This window comes from Bufo bufo, chromosome 1, assembly GCF_905171765.1.
Source record: "Bufo bufo chromosome 1, aBufBuf1.1, whole genome shotgun sequence".
Classification (NCBI taxonomy): Eukaryota; Metazoa; Chordata; class Amphibia; order Anura; family Bufonidae; genus Bufo; species Bufo bufo.
Window position 1 is genome coordinate 162,249,896 of NC_053389.1, and position 22,585 is coordinate 162,272,480.

A 22,585-nucleotide genomic window follows, 5' to 3' on the forward strand; every position below is an offset into this window, starting at 1 on the left:
GTGGATCAGATCTACAGGTTTGAAGAGCTGGCCCACTGGGAATCTTGCACGCGTTCCCGCTTTCTGAAAATCTGGTCGCCCTGGAAGACATATAGGAAGTTCCCCTGACGGAGTTGGGGAAAACTCCCCTACCCCCCCCCCCCTTTCCTTTCCCTTCCTTTCCCTCTCTTTTCCTCTTATTTGTGTTATATTTGATTTTTATTGTCTGTCACATTTGATGTATCATTTTGTACAACATGTGTTGCACTGACATGCATTTGTGGTCACTTCCATAACCGATTTGTGACTTTGCCTTACCAGTGATGCTACGATGGTTTGTGATCGATTGATATGCCTTACTTACTTTGAATAAAAATAAATTTGGTTAAGAATATAACTACTATAATACTGCCCCGCTATGTACAAGAATATAGCTACTATAATACTGCCCCCTATGTACAATAATATAACTACTATAATACTGTCCCCGATGTACAAGAATATAACTACTATAATACTGTCCCCTATGTACAATAATATAACTACTATAATACTGTCCCCGATGTACAAGAATATAACTACTATAATACAGCTCCTATGTACAATAATATAACTACTATAATACAGCTCTTATGTACAAGAATATAACTACTATAATACTGCCCCTATGTACAAGAATATAACTACTATAATACTGCCCCTATGTACAAGAATATAGCTACTATAGGGGCGGAGCCGAGCCACGCTGCTGAATGGCCGCACGAGCTTGAGCTCCTCCAGCATTCCGGCTCATTTGCCCTAATTAAGCATATAACTTTGCCTTATTATGGGGAAACCTGGCAAGGATAAAGTCAGAGGAAGTACAGAGACGACTCCGAGGCATTCCAAACAGCCAGAAATGGAGAAGTTTCTCCGGAAAACACCGCGGCTTGTAGCACAGAAAGGCCCCAATATGGCGGAGTCTGCCGCCCATGACTCCGATGCCGGAGACCTCTCAGACGCGTGCAGCGGATCTGACATCTCAGACAGGAGACCCAGAGACCCACCGATTTCAGAACGGACTCTCCGACGGGTCCTGGAATCAGCCCTCTCGCCCATCAAGCAAGATCTATCCGATATAAAAGATGACCTGAGGCACTTAGGCCAGAGGGTGGTTGCGCTAGAAACAGCGCAGGAATCCATCATGGAGTATGAAGGCAAAGCCTCGGAGGTGCTGGCGGCCCATAGGGCCTTATTGAACGATGCCTTTTTAAAGCTTGAGGACCAGGAGAACCGCAGCCGTAGGCGCAATATTCGATTCCGCGGCTTACCTGAATCGATAGCGGCGGAGGCCCTGCCGACAATGGCGCGTGAAATCTTCTCCATGCTGCTGGGCCCGGATAGAGCGGAGGGTGTCGTGGTGGAGCGGATACACCGGGCGCTGCGGCCCAGGCCTAAGCCGCAAGAGCCCCCACGAGACATCATATGTGGCTTGTTGAGTTACGTGGACACTGCGGCCCTCTTGAAGAGGCAAAGAGAGATGGAGACACTCGAATATGAAGGAACGCCATTCCAGATGTACCAAGATTTGGCGCCATCGACTTTGGCGAAGCGGCGCCTGCTAAAGCCCCTCCTGGATGTCTTAAGGAAATCATCAACGCCATTCCGGTGGTTATACCCCTTTGGGCTTGCTGTATCCAGAAACGGTAAAGTACTTACCATACGATCCCCTGCCGATCTCGCCTCAGTCTGGAACTCTCTGAATGTCCCCCCTGTGGAGATCCCTTCCTGGCTACCGGCCGACCAAGATGGCCCCTTACCGGTTCCGCCGCGGATCTCGGCCTGGCAGAAGGCCTCATCGGGCAGACCTGAGCGTCCGAATCGCAGCAAGGCGGAGAGGCCCCCCACCTGATTTATGCTAATCTTTTTCCTTTCAGGAAAAGTTTATGGGCCTGAGGTTTCTTTTTCCCCTTTGGTTATGGGGATGTCTGTTTTGCACCTCTGGTCCTCCCTTTTTTCAGTTTCCGTGTGGCCAGGGGAGATCCTGACCTATTTTTCTGTTTTTGGGGCCTGAGCTGTTTTTTCTATATTGGCGGATGGGAATATGATGTTATAAGGAACTGCAATTACCTCTTTATTATGTAATGGACGTTGTCTCTGAACTGAGAACTTTTGATCCCCACATGCAGGGTAATGACCGGAGCGTTACCGGTGCTGGATATGTTTTTTGTTGTTGGTCTTTATTTGTTACAGACCATAGGGTGTTTCACCTGCCCCCTTGCCAATCCAACCCTGTCTTGGATGGTGATAGGTGAAGCACTCACTCTTTTTCAGATGGATATTCTGTCTGCGCTGGCTCATTGCCAGTCTCACATGTTGATTGTAATGTTTTTCTTACTTTTTATTCCTTTTTACCTTTCCCCCCTTTCTCCTCATTTTCCCTGCTCTGCTCATATATTCTATGCGCTATCTAATACTTTCCTGGGTATCTGGCTCTATCTCCCTCATACACGTATGTTGATATGTCGTCAATTGTAGTCGCCTCCCTAAATGCTCATGGGCTGAACGAGCCATGCAAAAGGTCTCAAATTATCTCCCTTCTCCTGAGGGATAAGGTCTCAGTTGCTTTCCTACAGGAGACTCACTTCAGGACAGGTCGAATCCCCAACCTCCCCCCTAAGAAATTTGTTCAGTGGTTCCATAGCACAAATGACTCAGCTAGTAAGGGGGTTAGTGTGGCTATACACAAAAATCTACCATTCAAGCACACCGCTACCTCAGCAGACCCTGAGGGTCGGTACATTTTTGTAAAGGGTGTTTTAAGTGATTCACCGGTTACGTTTGCCAATCTTTATGCGCCTAATAGAGGCCAAGTCCCATGGCTCGTTCAGACCCTTGCTGCATTATCCTCCTTCTCAGAGGGCTTATTAATATTAGGGGGCGACTTCAATGTTGCTCTGGAGCCAGCGGTGGACACCTCGGCGGGTAAACCCTCTGTATCCTACAGGCTCTTGAAAAGAGTAAAAATTTCCTTGAGGAAACTTAAAGTATTAGATGTCTGGCGGGCCTTGAACCCCAATGGCCGTGATTACACCTTTTACTCACATGCTAAATTATCTTTCCACAGATTGGATTATATTTTCATGTCTGGTTCGCATATACGTAATGTCTCTGGAGCCCGGATAGGTAACATAACAGTATCTGACCATGCCCCTGTCATTGTTAACTTTTCCCTGTCTGAACCACAGAGAAAGGAGCGCGTGTGGCGTCTCAATGACACCCTGATTCTAGATCCTAGGCATGCAGATAAACTCAGGGCCTCAATATCTGAATTTTTTGCGATCAATGATACCCCAGAGTCGCCTCCTTCTCCTTCTATACTTTGGGAATCCCATAAGGTGGTCCTAAGAGGGGAGCTCATAGCTTTAGGAGCTTTTGTGAAAAAACAAAGGACATTGGCCCTGGACGCCTTACTGGCGACCATATCCCGTCTAGAATCTTCCCACAAAGAATCTCGGGCTATAAGCACCCTAGCAGAACTAACTGAAGCCAGAACAAAACTAAAAAATCTATTGAATGTCACCTCAGCAAAGTTGATACTTCGTGCCCGATTTAAGGCCTATGCGCATGGGGATAGAGGAAACAGACTGATGTCGGCAATTGCCAAGAAGCAGTTTTCTGACTCCTTTGTTTCCTCTATTAAAGACTCCAAGGGCGAAATACATAGGTCAACCCCAGATGTCGCCAAAGCATTTTGCGCCTTCTATGAAGCATTATATAATTTACCACCCCCTAATGGGACTACCCCGGGAGATCTAAGCGAAGCTACTGATAAATTCCTGCAGTCTCTAGACCTTCCTTTTGTATCCCCATCAAAAATCTCCCTCCTGACTAAGCCTATTTCTGATTCAGAGGTTCGCAAGGTCCTCATGTCTATTCCATCGGGTAAAAGCCCCGGCCCGGATGGATTTTCCATTGCATACTATAAATCCTTTCAGGATGTGTTAATCCCACGTTTCAGGAACTTGTGCAACTACCTTCTGACAGGGGGGTCTCTTGCTCCTCATTCCTTAATGGCGCACATCACTGTCCTCCATAAGGAAAACAAGGATCCAACATGCTGCAGTAACTATAGGCCAATATCTTTACTTAATAATGATGTGAAGTGGTGGGCGAAGATTCTGGCAACCAGGCTTCAAGATGTCCTCCCCGACATTATACACGGGGAGCAAGTTGGTTTTGTCCATGGCAGACAGGGGTCGGAGAACACGGTGCGACTTCTACATCTGGTGAATTGGGCCAAGAAATCCTCTAAACCTCTGGTCCTGGTGAGTACGGATGCGGAAAAAGCCTTCGATAGGGTCAGCTGGCTCTTTATGTCGCGGACCCTGTCGAAGTTTGGCCTCCCAGACCAGTTTATTAGTGCTGTCAACACCCTTTACTCGGCCCCCTCTGCCATGGTCAAGGTCAATGGAGCTTTGTCCCCACCATTTCGCATCACCAATGGAACAAGACAGGGGTGCCCCCTCTCCCCGGCTTTATTTGTGCTGGTCATGGAAACCCTTTTGTGTAAAATTAGATCAGACCCTATTATTAGAGGCCTCCAGATTGGCCAACAAACACATGTTACTGCAGCATTCGCGGATGACCTTTTAGTCATGACCTCCAACCCTGCAGAAGCCTTGCCCAAGTTGTTGAATACTTTTGAGGACTTTGGATTTGTATCCAATTTCAAAATAAATTATGGGAAATCTATGGCACTTAACATATCCTGCCCTCAAACTATAATTAATAATCTAAAACGCTCCACCCCATTCGCCTGGGCCTCCAGAGACATTACATTCTTGGGAACACATGTTTCGGCCAATATTCAGGACCTAGCCTCCCTTAACTTCGCTCCACTCCTGCAAGAGGTTCGCACTCACTTACAGAATTTGAGGCTCCCTTTTGTTTCTTGGATAGGGAGAAAAAACTATCTGAAAACTTTTATTCTCCCCAAATTTCTTTACTTGCTGCAAGCCATCCCCATATGGCTGCCAAACTCTTACTTTTCAGAGGTCCGCCGAGTGTTCACACGCTTCCTCTGGAATGGCAAGTCACCACGCATTGCATATTTTATTCTCACAAGAGATAAGAAATTTGGAGGCTTTGGGATGCCTGATGTAAAGTTATATTATACTGCTATCCAGTTATGTAGGTGTATAGCTGTCATGACCCGTAAATCCAACTCCCTTTGCTCACGGCTTGAATCTATACTACTCACCAACCAGGATCTGCTCACTCTATGGGGTGTTAGACTCTTTTCAGCCAACCATTACGCTTCATCCCCGGTTTGGAAAGGAATGCTAGTAGAATGGTCTAAGATGGTTAAGTCCCAACAGTTTAGCTTTCCTAATCCCTGTATGCCTCTTAAATTGTTGCAGAGCTATATTCATCCTTCTGTGTCAAACCCCTCTGGAATTTGGTCTAGGCTTGCTGGCTTGTCTATGCGGGATGTCCTTCTTCCAGATGGTAGTTTGCATTGGGATGTAATTATGGACCGCCCTGAAATTAAGACTGCTCCATTCTTCCACTTGGCAGATTTTAGGAGAGATACTAAGTTATGCGTGGGAACCCTTGCTAGTAATAACTCCCCCTCCTGGCTTGAGAAGAAAATCCTGGCTCCTAGGCCCCCTCTTAGGCCATTATCCCAGATGTATAAGGAAATGCTTTCCTCCTTGCCACCAGAGCTGGGGTACTTGACTTCCTGGGAGCGAGAGCTTTCTATGACCCTGACGGAACCGGAGAAGGCCTTTGTGTTAGCTCATTCTCACGGCTTTAGTCGTTGCGTAAGAGTTCAGGAGAATTCTTTTAAGCTACTAAGTAGATGGTATAAAACTCCTGAATTCTTGCACAAACTCAATCCTGGGGTACCTGAGGTGTGCTGGAGATGTGGCATAGAAACTGGCTCATTATCACACATCTGGTGGCTTTGTCACAAGATCCAACCGTTCTGGAAATCGATAGAATCAATGATCAACAGCATCTGCAAAACTAAAGTTGTTTTGGATGCTAAACTTATCTTACTATGGTGCCCTAATACCACGCTAACTCCCGCCAAAAACAACCTCCCTACAATGCTGATCACAGCAGCTAGATTACTGGTTCCCCTTCTGTGGAAAACAGACTCCCCCCCAGGGGCGTAGCTAGAAATGCATGGGCCCCATAGCAAAAAAAAATTATGGCCGCCCCCCCCCCCATAACAGTGTCCCTGACAGTGACTGACCCCCAACAGGGGGTGGAGGCCGACAACTATTGTAAGACGGACCCCGCGTTCCTTATGTAAGTGAGATTAACGGGAACCTGTCACCAAAAAATCACTTATTAAGCTGTTAATAGTACCTTATAGTGCTGCATAGTAGTTTCCTAATGCACTTTTTCTTCATTTAGCCTCCTTGAGAAATCGATGTTTTATTTAGCCGCTGCCCCGTGCTTCAAGTCAGGTTTGAAGTCAAGGGGGCAGCGGCCTAGGCGTCTCCAATCCTGCTCTCCCCGCCTCCCGCCGCCTTTATTGACACGCCGGATCTCAGTGCCGGGACCGCGCTCCCAGCCCGCATGCGCAGTAAAGGGCTGCTGTATCCTGTAGCGCGATCCCGGCTCCGGCTCGTACACTCAGCCGGCTTCAGTTTCGCTACTGCGCATGCGCCCGCCAGCCTTACATACTAGCGCAGTTACAGAAGATGCTGGGCGCATGCGCAGTAGCGAAACTGAAGCCGGCTGAGTGTACGAGCCGGAGCCGGGATCGCGCTACAAGCTACAGCAGCCCTTTACTGCGCATGCGGGCTGGGAGCGCGGTCCCGGCACTGAGATCCGGCGTGTCAATAAAGGCGGCGGGGAGAGCATGATTGGAGACGCCTAGGCCGCTGCCCCCTTGACTTCAAACCTGACTTGAAGCAGGGGGCAGCGACTGAATAAAACATTGATTTCTCAAGGAGGCTAAATGAAGAAAAAGTGCATTAGGAAACTACTATGCAGCACTATAAGGTACTACATACTAGTACATACTTTGCACAAGTTTATTATTTACAACTTAAAGGGAACCTGTCACCAAAAAAATCGCTTATTAAGCTGTTAATAGTATTTTTTGGTGACAGGTTCCCTTTAAGTTGTAAATAATAAACTTGTGCAAAGTATGTACTAGTATGTATACTACTATCTAATAATCCTTATCTATCACTTGACACTTCACTTACTTACTGGGGACAGTCAGGACTCCTCTCCACGCCAGACTGCTGGCAGTGCACAAAAGATCAGAATCCATTCACTTCTGTATTGATGACACATCCTGAAGATTAATTAGGCACACTGGGCGCGGGGGGGGGGCGGACAGGCAGGCTCCCGCTCTTCACATTCAAAATAGGCAGCCGGAGGCAGCGTAACGTGACGTCACTTCACTCCGTCACGCCGCACGTGCATGGCTGTCAGTGCAGGAGGCGGAGCACAGGGGTGTGATTAGGCTGTGCCCAGGCACACCTCGTGCGCACGCCTATGGGTACGCCCCTGTTCCGGCCCCCTCCACCACCTACCTCATCTTCTGCCCCGGGCCCGCCTGCTCCAGTCCTGAGTCCTGACTTGACGTGGCTTCCCCCCAGCCAGGCCTGAGCCGCGGACCGCCCACGCCCCACCCACTACATTGGGCGGGCGGGCCTGGCTGCCAGTGCCTGTGTGTGTGAATATAAAAAAAAAAAAAAAAAGGAATGCGATCCGGACGGGCCCCCAGTGGCGTAGGGCCCCATAGCCACTGCTATGGTTGCTATGGCGATCCCTACGCCACTGCTCCCCCCCAAATCCTAGTATGTGGACGGATAAGGTAGACCAAATTTACCGCTTTGAGGAATTGGCGCACTGGGAGACAAACTCTCGCCACTGTTTTCTGAAGTTATGGTCCCCGTGGAAATTACATAGGAATTTCACATGATAGAGCAGAACCCTCCCCTTCTTGTCCCCCCTTTTCCTCCCTTTTTCTTTCCTTTTCTTTCCTTTTTTTTTTTTTTTTTTTTTGTCTCTTGTGATGTATATTTCTGATGATGATGATGACAGCTGGTACTGTTTACACATGACATGTATGCCAAATAACTATGGTGACTTTTAATGATATTGTACCGATGTCCTGTGTGGGCGTGTGGCCTTATCTTCTTACCTCAATAAAAAGAAATATGGTTAAGAATATAGCTACTATAATACTGCCCCCTATGTACAAGAATATAACTACTAGTACTATAATACAGTCTCCCATGTACAAGAATATAGCTACTATACAGGTGAAACTCGAAAAATTTGAATATTGTGCAAAGTTAATTTATTTCAGTAATGCAACTTAAAAGGTGAAACTAACATATGAGACTCATTACATGCACGATATTCTAATTTTTCGAGTTTCACCTGTAATGCTGCCCCCTATACAAGAATATAACTACTATAATACTGCTTCCGATGTACAGGAATATAACTTCTATAATACTGCTCCTATGTACAAGAATATAGCTACTATAATATTGCTTCTATGTATTAGAATATAACTTCTATAATACTGCTCAGAACAAAAAGACGGCAACACAAGACAAAAAAGTATGAAATCAAAAAAGAAGAAAACAGAGGTACAAGCCCATGGGGTCTGACCCTGACCCAAAGTACAAAAAATAAAAATCAGGCAGCACACATGAAAAAAGTTGAAGTGTTTATTAAACGTCGCGCTTCCAGCATGGGTGAATAACACTTCAACTTTTTTCATGTGAGTGTGCTGCCTGATTTTTATTTTTTGTACTATAATACTGCTCCTATGTACAAGAATATAACTAATGTAATTCTTCCCCTATGTACAAGAATATACCTACTATAATACTGCCTTCTATGTACAAGAATATAACTACTATAATACTGCCCCTATGTACAAGAATATAACTACTATAATACTGCCTTCTATGTACAAGAATATAACTACTATAATACTGTACACTATGTACAAGAATATAACTACTATAATACTGCTCCTATGTACAAGAATATAACTACTATAATACTGCTCCTATGTACAAGAATATAACTACTATAATACTGCCCTCTATGTACAAGAATATAACTACTATAATACTGCCCCCTATGTACTACTGTATATAAGTACTATAATAGTGCCCACTATGGAGAAAGTATGGATTTTACTAAATGGTAGTTTATTTAATTTTATTCTATGAAAAAATTATATTTTCATATTTGCAGATTCTGAAGTACATGGACGGGGAAGCTGACATTGCAGATGGTTTTAGGGGTCGGTTGGATTTCGTACATAAGATGCCGTCAAACAACATCTCGATTGCAATTAATAAGACTCAGGCCTCAGACTCCGGACAATATCGGTGTTATGTAAATGTGCGAAATGATCAGACTGTGGGCAGCAGTAACATCGGGGTGATTGATGTGTCCGTCCTGGGTGAGTCCAGGGATAGTCTGCATAAATGGAGTGTTAAAAATAATCTGTTATTTTCAGTGCGGTTGGTCAGGATATGAGTGATTGTGTGGAGGGAGGAACGATCTGCAGATATCATTATCACCAGACAATGCAACAAGAAATGGATTATTACACATGGGGAATGGAGTACAGGAGGGGGGAGGCACCAAAACAATGATGGTATTTATAGAGTTTATTATGTACTAGAGAAATGCAACTCCACCCAAAGCTAAAATTTACTTGCTCTAGATCCTCACACCTTGAAATGTACTTACCAGGACCCCAGTGAGCTGAGTCCTCTACTCTGCAGTAATGATTTTCTGAGTTATCGAGAAACCAGAACTATGGTCCGTGCCATTGTATTCCAACAGTTTGAAATGGAAAGTAGTTAAAGACACCTGCATTTTTAAAATATCATTACATTCATAACAGTACCAGCCTTAACCAGTGCCCACATAACAGTACCAAGCACAGTCAGTGCCCACATAACACTGACAGCCACTATCAGTACCCCCCTAACAGTACCAAGCACAGTCAGTGCCCACATAACACTGACAGCCACTATCAGTGCCCACATAACAGTACCAAGCGCAGTCAGTGCCCACATAACACTGACAGCCACTATCAGTGCCCACATAACACTACCAGTCAGTCAGTGCCCACATAACACTACCAGTCACAGTCAGTGCCCACATAACACTACCAGTCACTGTCTTTATAACACCACCAGCCTCAGTCAGTGTGCACATAACATTATCTGCAAAGTCAATGTCCACATACCAGTACCAGCCTCAGTTGGTGCCCCCATAACATCACCAGCCACAGTCAGTGTTTACATAACACTAACAGCCACATTCAATGCCCACATTACATTACCAGCCACAATCAGTGAGCCCCTTAACGTAACCAGCCATTGTAAATGCCTCCATAACATTACCATCCATAGTCAGTGTCCCCATAATATTAACAGCAATATTCAGTGCCCACATAACATGACCAGTCAGTCAGTGCCCTCATAACATTACCAGCCATAGATAGTACCCACATTAAATTAACAGCCAGAGTAAATGCCTCCATGACATTACCAGTCACAGTCAGTGGCCTTCTATCATTGCAAGCCACATTCAGTGCTCTCCTAACCTTACCAGACACAGTCATTGCCTCTAACATTACTAGTCATAGTCAGTGTCTCCAGGACCATACCAGCCACAGTCAGTATCTCCATAACAGTATCAGCCATTGCCCTCATATTATCAGTCAGCCAATGCATCCATAATATTACAGCTGTGCTTGCATTATATTACTAACCACAGTCAGTGGTTTACCTGCTGACCACAAAAAGTCCACTCATTAAGGTGCACATTCTTCTTATTTCTATAGAGAGATGGTAGATGACCAGATGCAGGAAACCTGATCTTTTCTGGGGATATAACAAAGGATTTAATAGATAATGGTGTAGTTTATAAAGTCTGAAAAAACAAAAAAATTGTCCAGTTAAATATAGCAAAAACTTACTGCGCACAGTGCCTCCTGATGGAAGTTTATTGGGCTTTACCTGCCATCTAGTGGTCAATATCAGTATTGCAGTCTTTGTTAGATTTTTTGTTTTGTCAATTTTATAGAAAAAGATAAGGAAAATGTGATGAATTACAATTATTAGCAATTCATTTTAGGTATTTTTATATCCAGTGCCTCCTTCAAAACCCACATGCCAATTACATGGAGATCCTTATATCAGTGCCAACGTTACCCTCAGCTGCAAGTCTTCATCTGGACATCCTGTGCCCACGTACTCCTGGATAAAGAAGGCAGCAATCAACATTGTTTACTTTCCGCCTGCTCATGGTAATTGTGTTTTTTTTTTTTTGTGCACATATGAAGAACATCCTCGCCATTTTCTACATGGAAATAGTAACTGGTACAAAGGAAAAAAAATAATAATGGCCCCCTGCAGCTCTATGGGCACCAACACCACTTCTTTTATACTTGAACTGTGTTTTACTGTGTTCTCCAGCTTTAGCCAGCTACAGGTCCTAGCATGGCCTAACAGGTTGCAGATTTGCATCGGTTGTTGGAGGCCGTGGCTGTTGATAGTGCCCTTTAAATAATGTGCTAGAAAACTGCATAAGGGCTGACTCACATCTGCATTGACCTGATCCAGCAGAGGAACAGCCTGCCGCATTCAGGGGCAGATTGGCCATAGACATTACAGGGAAATTTTCAAGTGAGCCGATGCCCAGGGGGCTGCTTGGGCCCTCCTCACAGCCGGCCAGTGGACCTTTTTGGGGATCTATTTTGTGCTGCTGGCGGTATTTTGTGATGGACTGTGGTATTTGGCTCTGTGGGGTGGTATAATGTGCCACAATATGGTATTGCTGGCCCTGCCTTCCATCAGTTTGGACCCGACTACAAAACGGGGCCACTTTTAGTATTTTTTCCAGGGCCACTTTAAGTTCCCAGGCCGCAGCTGACAGGATCTGGCATCCAGACACGGCCGGGCACGGGCAGACCCTATTGACTTTAAAAGGGTTATAGAAGAGCTATAAAACATGACCCCCAGTGCCTCATATAGCTTATACTTACCTCGCTCCACCGATGAACTCCGACAGGCTGCTTCTCTGCTGGAACAGTCTGCCAGATCAGGTAAATTCAGATGTAAAATCGGCTGTAACGCAGACAAAGAGGTTTTTCATACATTAAGCTTTTCAGGACTTTAAGGCCCCTTGCAGACCAGCGTGAGCGGATTAGGTCCGGATGCGTTGCAGATGCGTTCAGTGACAAATGAGCGATTTCGCAAGCAAGTTCATTCAGTTTTCTATGCGATCGCGTTCAGTTGTTCAGTTTTTATCGCGCGGGTGCAATGCGATTTAATGCGTTTTTTCACGCGCGTGATAAAAAACGAAAGGTTTACAAACAACATCTCTTAGCAAGCATCCGTGAAAAACGATTTTCACGCAGCCCCATTCACTTCTATGGGGCCAGCGTTGCCTGAAAACCGCGGAATATAGAACATGCTGCGGTTTTCACGCAACGCACAAGTGATGCGTGAAAAACAACGCTCATGTACACAGACCCATTGAAATGAATGGGTCCGGATTCAGTGCGGGCGCAATACGTTCGCATCACGCATTGCACTCGCTCGTGTGAAAGGCCTAATATTGATGATCTTTCCTTAGATAGGCAGGGGTCCAACTCCAGTTAGTTGAGTGCTGGACACAAAGCTCCCAGGAACCAGGCACAGCTCCTGCACAGGAGCACATTTACTAAGACTGGATTTTTATGCCGGTCCTAGTTTTCCTCTGCGCTGACGTAGGATTCATCCAATTTGACCTGCCTGGATTATTTTTTCACTAAAATTTGCTCCTGTTTGCAGGTGTAAATATTAGTAAATTTGCCAGGGCTGGGGTCCCGGCCCCCGACACACCCACACTCTGTCCCTGTCACGCCCAACTGGCGGACACAACGTAAAACTGGCCGAGCAACCATATATAGTCACACGGCTTGTTAGAGAAGGGGACTTGCTACTATTTTACACCTAAAATAGTCGCAAGTCCCTTAGTAAATGTGCCTGGTTACTGCAGCTCAGTCCCATAAGGTGACATACTGCCATAAATTGGCAGGTCAAGGTGCAGTGTCCGCTGTGGATTTTTTTCTTTCTACAGTTGTAAAATCTCATCTCATGCACTCTGCTGCTAATGTATAATGCATTGGATTTTCCACATACAAATCAGAACAGAAAGGAACATCTGCAGCATATACCCCACATGTGAACATACCCTAAGGCCTCTTGCACACAACCGTATGCTGGCCTTGCCCGTGCTGCGGTCCGCCATGCACGGGCACCGACCGTAGGGCAGCCACATGCAGATAGTGACCCCATTCACTTGAATGGGGTTCGCGATCGGTCTGTTCTGCAGAAAGATAGAACAAGTTCTATTTTTTTTGCACAACGGAACCCCATGGAAGCACTCCGTAGTGCTTCCGTGGGGTTCCGTACCGTACTTCCGTTCCGCACCACATCTCCGGATTTGCAGACCCATTCAAGTTATTGGGTCCGCTTCCGTGATGCGGAATGCGCACGGCCGGTGCCCCGTGTGTTGCGGACCCGCCGTATGTAACTGTATAAATTCCTTTGCACTGATTGGCGGCTGCAGGCAGTCAGTGTTCTAATACATTGTGTGAGCGGAAGCTTTAATAAAGCACCTGTTGCACTTTTCTGACAAAAAATTTGGTTAAAGTGGGTGACGCGGAGCATGAAATTCTTTTTCTCACAATTGAAAAAATCTTACAATTTGGCAGAAATGTCATTCGGGATAGGGGCACATAAAGTTTTGCTATGGAGCCCCAGTATGTTCCTGACTGGGTAAGAACACTTTTGCTCACACACAGGGGCTGAAACCTCTACATAGCTAGTCCTGCACGTAGCTGAGAACTAGATGCAATTGTTCCTAGTCTAGACAATGCACTGTGAGCTAAATCCATCAGCAGCAGCTGCACAGCATGTCTCTGCTACTTTCCTGCATTTTGAAGTCATAGGCTTTGATTTGCAAGTTCAGCGTTCCGTAATCTAAGAATTCCATAATGGATTCCGTTACCACGGACCATAACGGAATTCTATGACGGCATGCACCATGGAAACCTATATTGCTGGCCATAGACTTCTATTATGACGGAATGCAATACAGAATGCCTCTTATAGGTTTCCATGGTGCATGCCATCATAGAATTCCGTTATGGTCCATGGTAACGGAATCCATTACGGAATTCTTAGATTACCGAACGCTGAACTTGCAAATCGCAAGTTCGCTCAACACTATTTATCATTGACCGACGGCATACACTGGTCTGATGGTTACTAGGAGATGTTGAGGTTTAGGGTTTGGCGCAACTCCAAGTCACAGAAAAGTCTAAAGACTATTTTAAAGCTGTGACTTGTTGGAGGCGAGTCGCTTGTGACTTCATTAACATCAATGGGTCATTTCCGAACATTTGTATGCCCGTTTTTTGTGTAAAGAAAATGTTGAAAGACTTCTTTTTACGACTTTTTAACTGCTCGCGTGACAACATTTTATCACATGGGCGTTTTTACACTGTCCTCACCACTTGGAAGTGATGGGGACATAGTGGAGGCCTTTGGCTTCTGCAAACTTACTATTTTTTACACCTGAAAACAGGCGTAAAAGAGGAATAAAAACGACTCCAGTCAGGGAGTAGTTTTAGTTTATAGTTTTTAACCTATATAAAATTGTTATCTGTGTAAGCGTACTGATCATCAGAATAAGGGCTTGTTAACACGACCATTGCCCCTCCGTGACTGTGCTGTGGACCGAAAAGTGCGGTCCGCAATGCACGGGCACCGGCCGTGATACTGCTGCATGTGGATCGCGACCCCATTCACTTGAATGGGGTCAGCGATCCGTCTGTTCCGCAAAAAGATAGAGCAAGTTTTATCTTTTTGCGGTGCGGAGGCACGGAACCCACGGAAGCAATCCGTAGTGCTTCCGTAGGGTTCCGTTCCGTTCCGCACTGCATCTCCGGATTTGCAGACCCATTCAAGTGAATGTGTCCGCATCCGTGTTGCAGAATGCACACGGTGGTGCCCTGTGTATTACGGACCCGCCGTATGTGGCCAGCAATACGGCAACGGCCGCGTGAATGAGCCCTAAAGGGAACATGTCATTTTTCCCACACAGTGTACATCGCAATAACAAAACGTAAAAGGCAGTTCCTGTTTTATCTTTGTCCTGCTTCCTAAAAAGCGAAATAAAAAGTGATCGAAAAGTCGTATGTAGCCAAAACAGAACCAATGATAATGGCAAATCGTCCCACAAAAAATAAGTTCTGACACAGCTCCATCAAGAGAGAAGAAAAAAAAAAAGTATGGTTGTCAGAAAATGGTTGCACTTTGGCGCCTATAAACCAAACCATCAAAATCTCCGCTGCAAAAGCCAAAAGGTGGTCTTTCCCTTCTGAGCCCTGCAGCATACTCGAACATCAGTTTACATCCAAAATTATGGCATTTCAGCACCCATTAGAACCCGCCTAACAATTTAAGGGGCATGGTGTGTCTTAGATGGCACGAGATGGGCACAACATATTGGGCACTGAAATGCCACTTCTATGGAAAACTTGCAATTTTCATTTTGCACGGTATGCTACTCATTCATTTCTGCAAAATACCTCTGGCATCCAAATGCTCGCTCCACCCCCCTAATACCTTGAGGGGCAGAGTTTCCAATATAGGGTCACTTCTCGGGGGTTCCAGTTATTATTTCACCGGTTTTCAGTACATGTGGTGTAAATCACCACATTGGGCCTCAAAATGTGCATGATGCTCTTATCATTTTGAGCCCTCTCATATGTTCAGCAGAGAAAGTAGACATTTTTTTTATAAATAAAGGTAAAACACGTTGACTCAAATTTACCACTAACACTGAGTACAGGGTGTCACGCGAAAACAGTCTCAGATTGGCTTGGATAAGTAAAAGCGTTCCAAAGTCATTACCACATAAAATGACTCATGTCAGATTCGCTAAATAAGGCTACATCCATACGACCATATGCGTTTGCAGTCCACAAAGCACTAATCCGCAAATACCACGGATGACGTCCTTTTGGCATCAGTATTGCATCCGTTTTTTTTTTTTGCGGATCCATTGTAACAATGCCTATCCTTACCCGCAAAACGGACAAAAATAGGACATGCTCTATAATTTTTTGTGGGGCTACGGAATGGACATATGGATGCATTTTTTGCGGACCCATTGAAATGAATGGGTCCTCATCCAATCCGCAAAAAAAATGGAACGGACACGGAAGCTAAAAATACGTTCGTGTTAATGTAACCAAAGGCTGGGTTTTTAATGTGAAAAATGGCTGTGTCCTGAAGGGGTTAAATAACAGTGGCTATACAAAATATCTAATTACATCTGATTGCAAAAGTATTCAGATCCGTGCGCTGGTTTGAGAACTGTCGAATATTTTTTGAGGGACATCTTTAACTGACAGCAAACAAAGATCTTGAAAATGATGAGGGAGCGAAGCCCGATGTTAGGGAGCGTTATTTACATAAGGTAAAAATGTTAATTGTATAGAATAATTCACTGCCCATTACATGTATTTCCTGAAATACTCTGTGCTGGTAAGAGGGCCCTGCTAATTCCACTATGTAATTCCCTGTGTGACTCCTTTGACTTGTCTCCACTCCCCTCCTTACATGATGACTCTGCTCCTGCCATATGCAGCCTTGTTCTATAGGTAACTGACCGCCCCTATATCACTGCTGAAATGCTCTGTGCTGCTGTGAATGACTGTTATAATGATTTGCCTAACATGTAGTATTTATATTGGCAGATGCTGTGAAAGGGACCTTAACTTTGACCAATCTTACAGCAGACAACACCGGGATATATGTGTGCACATCCCGAAACACGGCTGGGGTCTCTGAGTGTAGCATCACTATGGAGGTGAAGTCAGGTGAGTGTGGCTGTGAGGAGCCATTAATGCCCCTGATGAGTTGCGTGTCTGGTGAGGCGCTAATATTGATCATTACCGATACCCCGCAGTTTCCAGGACAGCGATAATCATTGGGGCGGTTGTGGGGTCGATTGTTGGACTCTGCTGCCTGGCGATCCTGGCGACTGTATTGATTTACCTGTACCGACGAGGGAAGAAAGCCGCACAGGATGAAATTGAGAATGACATCAAGTAAGAATATTCCTCTCCACAATTTCTGTCAAATTAAAGGGCATTTTCATCTGATCATGAAATTTATGACATGGTTTAAACATGTACCAGCTTTCCTAGTATCCTGAACAGCACATCTACCTGGTAATACAGCAGGATAAGACCAGAGGATGGATTGCTAGAAAGCTAGGCAGGTCTGCTGTCTAAGATCCTGGGAAAGCTGGATAAGAGCCTCTCTAGAGATGGCAGCCATTCATTGTCATGTCACAGAGAGAACTCATAAATGGGTGAACTGAATATTCATCTATTAGTAGGAAAACTGTGTGCCAACCAATGGCTGCCATTATTCCACCTACAGGTGTTGTCACCCAGCTTTCCTAGAATCCTGAAGGCTAAGGCCCCTTTCACACGGGCGAGTATTCCGCGCGGATGCGATGTGTGAGCTGAACGCATTGCACCCGCACTGAATACCGACCCATTCATTTCTATGGGGCTGTTCAGATGAGCGGTGATTTTCACGCATCACTTGTGCGTTGCGTGAAAATCGCAGCATGCTCTATATTCTGTGTTTTTCACGCAACGCAGGCCCCATAGAAGTGAAAAGGGTTGCGTGAAAATCGCAAGCATCCGCAAGCAAGTGCGGATTCGGTGCGATTTTCACGCACGGTTGCTAGGAGACGATCGGGATGGAGACCCGATCATTATTATTTTCCCTTATAACATGGTTATAAGGGAAAATAATAGCATTCTGAATACAGAATGCATAGTACAATAGCGCTGGAGGGGTTAAAAATCCACTTGCTCGCGTAGCCCGGCATCTCCTTGTGTCTCCTTTGTTGAAGGACCTATGGTGAGCATTAAATACAGTTACAGGACCTTTGATGACTCCGGTCATCACATGGTACGTCACATGATCTTTTACCATGGTAATGGATCATGTGATGACCGGAGTGACGTCATCAAAGGTCCTTTACCCAGGTCCTAAAGAAAGACTACAGAAGGAGATGCCGGCTCCGCGATCAAGTGGACTAAAGTGAGTTAAACATTTTTTTATTTTATTTTTAACCCCTCCAGCGCTATTTTACTTTGCATTCTGTATTCAGAATGCTATTATTTTCCCTTATAACCATGTTATAAGGGAAAATAATACAATCTACAGAACATTGATCCCAAGCCCGAACTTCTGTGAAGAAGTTCGGGTTTGGGTACCAAACATGCGCGATTTTTCTCATGCGCGTGCAAAACGCATTACAATGTTTTGCACTCGCGCGGAAAAATCGCAGGTGTTCCCGCAACGCACCCGCACATTTTCCCGCAACGCCCGTGTGAAAGGGGCCTAAGGCTGCGTTCACACGGGTGAGATTTCCGCGCGGGTGCAATGCGGTAGGTAAACGCATTGCACCCGCACTGAATCCGGACCCATTCATTTCAATGGGGCTGTTCAGATGAGCAATGATTTTCACGCATCACTTGTGCGTTGCGTGGAAAATGGCAGCATTCTCTATATTCTGCGTTTTTCACGCAACGCAGGCCCCATAGAAGTGAATGGGGTTGCGTGAAAATCGCAAGCAAGTGCGGATGCGGTGCGATTTTCATGCATGGTTGCTAGGTGACAGTCTATTCACTGTATTATTTTCCCTTATAACATGGTTATAAGGGAAAATAATAGCATTCTGAATACAGAATGCTTAGTAAAAAAGTGCTGGAGGGGTTAAAAAAAAATAAACAAATTAACTCACCTTCTCCTCTTGATCGCGTAGTTCCCAGTCTCTTCTGATGAGCTGTCGGCTAAAGGACCTTTGACGTCAGATCACATGCTCCAATCACATGGTCCATCACCGTGGTGATGTACCATGTGATTGGAGCATGTGATCTGACGTCACCAAAGGTCCTTTAGCCGACAGCTCATCATTAAAGAAGTAAAGAAGAGACCGGGTACTACGCGGAGGAGGAGAGTTAATTTTTTTATTTTTTTTTTAACCCTCAATTGATCACCTACTATGCATTCTGTATTCAGAATGCTATTATTTTCCCTTATAACCATGTTATAAGGGAAAATAATACAATCTACAGAACACCGATCCCAAGCCCGAACTTCTGTGAAGAAGTTCGGGTCTGGGTACCACAGTCGGTTTTTTATCACACGCGTGCAAAAAACATTGCACCCGCGCGATAAAAACTGAACATCGGAACGCAATCGCAGTCAAAACTGACTGCAATTGCATTCCTACTCGCGCGGGTTTGCCGCAACACATCGGGGCGCATCCGGACCTAATCCGGACACGCTCGTGTGAACCCAGCCTAAATCTTACAAGCTTATAGCCATAAATCCTCTGCTCTCACATTGCTGGATAATCAGGTCTCATACACACAAACGTATTTTCTTTCCGTGTCCATTCCGTTTTTTTTGCGGACCTTATACGGAACCATTCATTTCAATGCATTCCGTTTCTGTATGTTCATATTTTCATTCCACAAAAAAATAGAACATGTCCTATTATTGTCCGCATTACAGACTAGGATAGTACCGTTCTATTAGGGGCCAGCTGACGGAATGCACACGGACGTCATCCATATTTTTTGCGGACCGCAAAATACATACGGTTGTGTGCATGAGGCCTTAGGCCTCATTCACACGATCGTTGTTTTGATCCGCATAGGAGCCGCAGTCTTTGCGGCTTGGATGCGGACCCATTTACTTCAATGGGGCCGCAAAATTGCAGAACGCACACGGACACCATCCTTGTTTTGCGGACCGCAAAACACACAACAGTCGTGTGCATGTAGCCTTAGACTCATTTGCTGTTCAGGACTCTAGGAAAGCTTTAGAGTGGCACCTTCTATAGGAACACTGCCTATAATCACCCAGCTTACCCACAAACAGATATAAATAACAGCCATGTTGTGGCATCACCTAAAGGTATTGTCACTATCCTGGTAGGTGGTGTTCCCCAGTCGGGGCCTAGAGAGGCACTTTCTTAAAGAAGTTGTCCAGGATTTAAAAAAAAAATATGGCTGCTTTCTTCCACCACAAACAGTGCCACACCTGTAGACAGGTTGTATGTGGTTTTGCAGCTCTGCCCCATTCACTTCAGTGGACCTGACCTGCAATGCCAGTCACAACCTGTGTATGGGCATGGTGCTGTTTCTAAAAGAAAGAAGCCGTGATTTTCTAATTCTGGACAACCACTTTACATGCAGATATGAAGTTATTGCATAGTGGTGTTACATTCTCCCAGACTAATGCGTTGTACTATTTGCAGGGAGGATGCCCCAGCTCCAAAGACTCTCCCCTGGCCCAAGGGCAATGATTCCAGCCTGGCGTATAAAAATGGCACCTTATCCTCCCTGAGCAGCCACCAAGATCACAAGCCGTACCCACCCAAATCACCTTCTGACACCACGTCTGTTAACACCGCCACAGGGAGCAACCTCGGCTTCAGACCCCCCTATGTCAATGGCAGAGTTACTACACCCACCCCCAGCATGTCCAGTCAGTCACTGCCCACCTACATGGCGCCATCCAATGGCAACTACTACAGCACAGCCATGCCAACAAACCGGGCCACCCTGCCAAAGACCAACGGCATGGAGCCAGAGCCCCCCAGGAAGGAGATAAATATCCCATCTGGAGTCACTCCATCCAACCTGGTGCGGATGGGGGCTGTGCCAGTCATGGTGCCCGCTCAGAGTCAGGCAGGCTCTCTGGTGTAAACCATCTCCATTGTTATACAGGACTGAATGTTTACAGGACTCTGCTGCCAACAGTTATGAAATGTTTGGAATCAACATCTGTCCACCATGTTATCTGCCAGCAAAATATACTCCATCACCATCTCATCCAGTCCGGAGGCGTGGGACATACTCCGGGTCACTGCCATATACCGTGTTGTGTTCCTATTGATGCCCCTTTCTTTTATAATATCTTCAGTATATCTTTCCCACCATCGTGGATTTTATAACGTTTTGGTCTCGAGAAGTAATTTTTTGATCACATCATTTTCTGATTTTGGGCTTTGAGTTTATGGCGCCATAATGCACTGGACAGCACGGTGTAGACCGGAAATGAAGCTGATGACAGTCATGCCACTGGATACTGTCTTCTGGTTGCCTTGTTCTAATATTGCACATTATACAGATGACCTGATCTTAAAGGAGCCCGTCCTGGATAGAGGGTCTCTTTAAAACATGGCCCAAATGTATTATTTTTCACAGATCGGTTAGAAAGAAGGTGATGATTATAATGGTCTCCACCACATCGTCCTTGGTGACTTTTCATATTACCAGATGACAATACCTGGAGCCATGCAGGTCATGGAGATTTATAGTAATCCCCAGAGGTTGGTGGGCCCAATCAGTTGCAAGAACTTTGTACCTTTTTTGTGGGGAATAACAATATGGCGTATTTTGCTATAATGTGGGCTTTCTCATATATTGTGCTATTATACATACCCATCATTTCTGCCACTTATGCTGCTGTTTTAATTTATTACACTAGGTGGTAGGGGCCCCATTTTATGTTGCTATGTGGCCCCATGAATTATAGTTACGCCCCTGCTTATAAAATTTAATGCCGAGCCCTCCTTTATACTGAAGTGTTCTGCACCTTTGGTTCTCCAGATGTTTCTAAAACAACAACTCTCAGAATGCCCTGACAGAACTGCTGGGCGTTGTAGTGTCACAAAAGCTGAAGAGTTCCAGGTCACTTATTCCTGGCTTTTGCCTATATCAGATTCACAGATAGAATTTACAGAGTAGAACATTGTCTGCAAGTCAACTCACCGGACAGGACAGCGGCCATCGTTTTCCTAATCTTTCATTATTATTTCCATTTAATTCCTTACATAATAATTCATGATGGGGGAATGTAGTGCTTGGTGGTAAACTTAGAAGGTATCACACATGATGGGCCTAGATACAGCAGCTCAGCAGACAGAATCACACATGATGGGCCTAGATACAGCAGCTCAGCAGACAGTATCACACATGATGGGCCTAGATACAGCAGCTCATCAGAAAGTATCACACATGATGGGCCTAGATACAGCAGCTTAGCATACCGTATCACACATGATGGGCCTAGATACAGCAGCTCAGCAGACAGTATCACACATGATGGGCCTAGATACAGCAGCTCAACAGACAGTATCACACATGATGGGCCTAGATACAGCAGCTCAGCAGAAAGTATCACACATGATGGTCCTAGATACAGCAGCTCAGCAGACAGTATCACACATGATGGGCCTAGATACAGCAGCTCAGCAGACAGTATCACACATGATGGGCCTAGATACAGCAGCTCAACAGACAGTATCACACATGATGGGCCTAGATACAGCAGCTCAACAGACAGTATCACACATGATGGGCCTAGATACAGCAGCTTAGCAGACAGTATCACACATGATGGGCCTAGATACAGCAGCTCAGCAGAAAGTATCACACATGATGGTC

General features: G+C 45.4%; 1 protein-coding gene across 1 annotated transcript in view; it reads left to right on the plus strand.

The window, feature by feature from the left end:
* Positions 1-22,232, plus strand: part of ESAM (endothelial cell adhesion molecule) — a 114,896-nt gene extending 92,664 nt beyond the window's left edge. The window contains exons 3-7 of the mRNA XM_040431196.1: positions 9,214-9,424; positions 11,132-11,287; positions 16,796-16,918; positions 17,008-17,149; positions 20,392-22,232. Coding sequence (XP_040287130.1) covers positions 9,214-9,424; positions 11,132-11,287; positions 16,796-16,918; positions 17,008-17,149; positions 20,392-20,842 — 1,083 coding nt within the window. The 3' untranslated portion in view covers positions 20,843-22,232. The remainder of the gene's footprint in view (positions 1-9,213; positions 9,425-11,131; positions 11,288-16,795; positions 16,919-17,007; positions 17,150-20,391) is intronic.
* The last annotated feature ends 353 nt before the right edge of the window (positions 22,233-22,585 follow it).